At 29.4% G+C, this 4,336-nt stretch overlaps 3 protein-coding genes; all 3 read right to left on the reverse strand.

Moving 5' to 3' along the window:
- Nucleotides 1–242: 242 nt before the first annotated feature.
- On the reverse strand, nucleotides 243–668 carry GSTUM_00002360001 (uncharacterized protein; the record flags this gene model as incomplete). Its single annotated transcript, XM_002839686.1, has 1 exon — nucleotides 243–668. The coding sequence occupies one exon, from the start codon at nucleotides 666–668 to the stop codon at nucleotides 243–245; it is 426 nt and encodes a 141-aa protein (XP_002839732.1).
- A 2,474-nt stretch (nucleotides 669–3,142) lies between these two features.
- GSTUM_00002361001 (uncharacterized protein) lies at nucleotides 3,143–3,884 on the reverse strand (the record flags this gene model as incomplete). XM_002839687.2 has 1 exon in its annotated part: nucleotides 3,143–3,884. One exon carries the CDS (start codon nucleotides 3,882–3,884, stop codon nucleotides 3,600–3,602), a length of 285 nt encoding a protein of 94 aa, XP_002839733.1. The 3' UTR covers nucleotides 3,143–3,599.
- Nucleotides 3,885–4,046: 162 nt separating this feature from the next.
- GSTUM_00002362001 (uncharacterized protein) lies at nucleotides 4,047–4,294 on the reverse strand (the record flags this gene model as incomplete). XM_002839688.2 has 1 exon in its annotated part: nucleotides 4,047–4,294. A coding segment is annotated over one exon (150 nt), but the record flags the coding sequence as incomplete, so codon positions are not given.
- Nucleotides 4,295–4,336: the final 42 nt, after the last annotated feature.

Here is a 4,336-nt window from a genome sequence, read left to right on the forward strand (position 1 = left end):
CGCCAGTAGGAAACTTTATGGAACAGTTTTAACGCGACGTTGTTTTGTGTTTAACGCATAGTCTCTGAGGAACCTACTCCATATTTTCCTTCGGCGTAGAGCGAAAATGAAACCCATATGTTTGGTTTCCTACTGATTAAACATAGCCTAAAGGATTTTTACTATTATAAGTACCTATAGACATTAAGTTGTCTCAGTATACCGTTAATATCTTTATATTAACCCCATTATAAATATTTGTTTTACACGAATTTACAGATATATCCGTGATAAACTTGACCTAAATTTATATATTTCACCAAGGATGTGTGATTAGCGGGTAAACCTTTGTTTCTTAAATACTCTATACATTTTCCTATACTAAAAAAAATTTCTGTTTTATTATTATTTATATCCACTAATAAAACCGATTTACTTAAGGAATTCAGAGGTTTATTTTTATTGTATTTTTTTCTATCTTTCTCCAACATTAAAGCTAAATCTAAAAGAGAAATATCTTTAACTTTAGCCGTTAATATAGGCTCTCTAGTGAAAAGATATTTACCTAAATAATAAGTACCATTTGTTAAATGTTTATTAAATGTAAAATGAGCAATGTTAAGATTAATAATGAAATCCTTTTGTTGTGTTGAAGAATAATACAATATACTCTTATCCCTATTATACATAAACAATGGCTTTGCATTTGACCCGCCAGGATTATTTGCAACCTTTACAGTATTTAAAGAGAAATCTGGGTCTAATAAATAATATTGTTCTAATACTATTTCTGATCTAAAATTGTAATTATCGTACAAAGGTACTATCTCTAAGGTAAAACTTGACAATTTATCCTTAGTTAAAAGAGGTATTAATATACCTATGGCTCTATGTCTTCCTTTAAGATAGCCATATACCCTTAGACCTAATTGTGAAGAAGATCCGACATTTCAGAGTTATGTAAGCGTAATTAATCTCACCCACCTCTACCCCTCATTGGCTTTAATCTGAAATTTAAGATTACTATATCCAACTACACTAGCATAAAACGCTTATTCCTAAACGCTTATTCCTATTTGGCAGAACTGAAGCTACCTTATTAGAGAAACACTTAGTCACTTGAAATGTGCAATAAAAACATAACACTAGTTTTCTGTCGACTTTTAAAAGTTAATTTTTTTTTTGTTTATACTTTAATCTATCATTATCTAGCATTAAAGTTAATTCAGCTATAGACATTTTCTTAAATTTAACTACTAATACAGGTTCTTTGGTGAATAGATATTTTCCTAGATAGTACGTACCATTTTCTAAATGTTTTTCAAATGTAACATAATGAATTTTAAGAATATCTATAAAATCTTTTGGTTGCATTGAATAATAATATAAAATAGTCTTATCCCGATTAAACATATATATGTAGCTAGACTTCTGATATGTCTCTTTATTTAATTTAGATAATGAATAAATAATTTGTAATTTTCCTTCTAAAGTTTTATGACCATTCGAATGAATAATTTTTACAATTTCTTTCCATATTTCAAAGTTATGATACTTAGTTGAAATTGAAGGAATAGGATATTTATCAAAGAACGGTATTATATAATTTAAACAATCTTTAATAGATTCCACTGCGTAATTAAAACTATTACCGTTTTTATAAATGTTTCCTACACCCAAATAACTTTTGATTAATTCAAGCAAATGTAAATCTTTACTGTGTTGAGTTATAAAGAATCTAGCTCTGAAAGCTTTCACTCTATATGGAGAAGCTAAAAATGACCCATCTGCAGATACAAATCCTACTAACCAGTAAGGATCATAAATTGTAAGCTGCTCCATACTAGGTAGCACATAAGATTTAATATCTGAAAAAGCAGTTTCTAATTTTTTTGGAAGTCCCTTGTTACTATTAGCCTTAATACTAATAATTTCTTGGAGTCCTTCAGTTGTTAAATGACCACCGGTTTTTATAATATTAATAACTTTACTTCACAAGATAAAATCTTTGCGCTTATTAGTTAATAAAGGATATGAATTAAAGTGAGGAATTACAATATTAATTAAATCTTCAATTTTTGAAACCTTAAAATAAGCCACATTATTTTTAGAATCTATAAATATATTCCCTACTCCTTTAAAATATTGCTGAATACCTAATAATAAGGGTAATTCATTTTTATGTAAGCCAAATTCTAAATTAGCCTGCACGCGCCATTTTAATTTTGAGGAGGATCTAGAATATACTGAAATATGAAAACAACCTTCGCCATCTATGAACCCCGATATCCAGTTAGGATTAAGAACGCTTAAATCATCCAAATTTCGATTTAAACCTGTAGTATAAAATCTTTTTCCTACTGGAAGACCCTTTTTCTGGATCTTCTTAAAAATATATTTACCTTTATATGGTTTAGTTTGATTATTAGCAAAATACTTAGAAATTGTACCATTATTGATATTTAAAGCACGAGCTGCTGCACTAATTGAATCATATCTAGTCATTTCATTAGTATCTTTATCAAATACTGAAATTTGTTGAGAAGGTATCTTAGCAAGACTTTCAGGGCTATGCTTTTTACAAAAATTAGGATGATCTTCTCCTTTCTTAAAACGACCAGAATTTTTTCTTTTCTTAGCAGACTCAGACATTTTTTGTTTAGTCTCCTCTGAATGGCTATGGCCATACATTGGATGATTTTCTCCTTTTTTTAGACCTATATTAGCTGTTGATATCATTAATTTAGACTTCTCGGAATGTTTACGCCCAGACATTGGAGCAGCAGGATCCTGGGTGAGATTATACTCTGGGTTTAATAAATAAAAATAATGTCTCTCCCTTTCTAGACATTTGGATGGTGAACAGTATTCAATAATAGTAAGAGAAAATTTAGAATAATCGTATTTAAGCAGAGCCCGGCAAATATACATACAGGTATTTCTAAGTAAATAATTAGTATTAAAATATTGTAGAAATCTTGCTCTTAAATTCTCTGAAGAACCTACATAGCTTTTTCCGTTGATTAAATTTTTGAACATATAGATACCTGCTTTATTATAATTATCTTGTAAAATCTGAAGTTTTTCAATATCTACATTATTATATTTAGGCAATTTAACAATGACTGAATTATTAGATTGAACCAAAGAACCAATTGAACTATTTTTTGTTTTTTTCATGTTTTTTTTTTTTGATTATTTATACGCATAAAAATAGAACATTAATAATATATTTAACTATAATTACTCTACCGTTACTAGGATCAATTAGTTCCCGTCTTTAAAGATACTTTAAAGTAAAAGACGGGATGCTTCCGGTATTCTTGGTAGAAATATTCGGAGCCACTGGAATAATTACTTAGTTTTAACATTATTTTATCTCAAGGTCCCCCAATCTTATCTTTAATAATTTTTATTGTTTCATCCTTATTTAAATTATCAAAAACAAATCTAGGTGCAGCTAATAAAGATTTGAATATATCTTCAGTAATTCTAATACCACAATAAGCTAAAATGTCATTAATTATCTTCACTGTAACACGTTGACCACTTTTAATTTGCTCATGTGCTAATCTATGAGATATTCTATTAGAAGAACCCTTTCGACCTAAAACTTCTTTTCAAAAATTTTTATCCTTTTTAGGTGGTTTATTATTATTATCTGAGCTACTGTTAGAGCTCAAATAACATTTTTTGTTATTTAAGGTCAGTTTAAAACGACGAGACCCTGGGGCGATACAGGCCGGCCCGCTTATTGAGTTTTTTAAACTCATTAAAACAAATATGTCACATATAATGTTCCTAAAGTTAATAGCACCCAAAAGTGAACTTATACCAGATAAATGTAATCCAAATATAGCTAAATCTACACTAGCTCCACTATGACTTTGGATTCCTGATAGCATGGCGATCAAATTTATCTTACAAAATACGACGACAAGTAACTCAACTTAGTTAAAGGTATTAAATAAGCCTTGCTTTCACAAGCTTTATCGTAGACCAGTGTACTTGCTAACTTTTTTTATCTACGTCGCTATTAAAAAGTTTAACAAAAATTATGCCACTTGTTTTTTTTTATATGAGGCTTTAATCGAATAATTTTCTACGAGCTTCTCCTTATCTTCCTATTAGTTATTTTTCTATTATATTATCTAATACCTATTCACTAGTTATCGACAAGATAAATAAAAACAAAATTATAGGGGTAGGAAAAATTCAAATTCCTGTATTTGTCAAATAATAAAAACCAAGTCTCCGAGGGAGACTTACTTCGAAGGGGGCAAGCCCCTTCGGAGCTAGGTAACTCCCTTAAATAACCTTACCGTTCCCTAGAAACGGCCTGTGCACAGACGGGACC

The sequence above is a fragment of the Tuber melanosporum genome (assembly GCF_000151645.1).
Source record: "Tuber melanosporum whole genome shotgun sequence assembly, scaffold_392, strain Mel28".
NCBI classification, from domain to species: Eukaryota; Fungi; Ascomycota; class Pezizomycetes; order Pezizales; family Tuberaceae; genus Tuber; species Tuber melanosporum.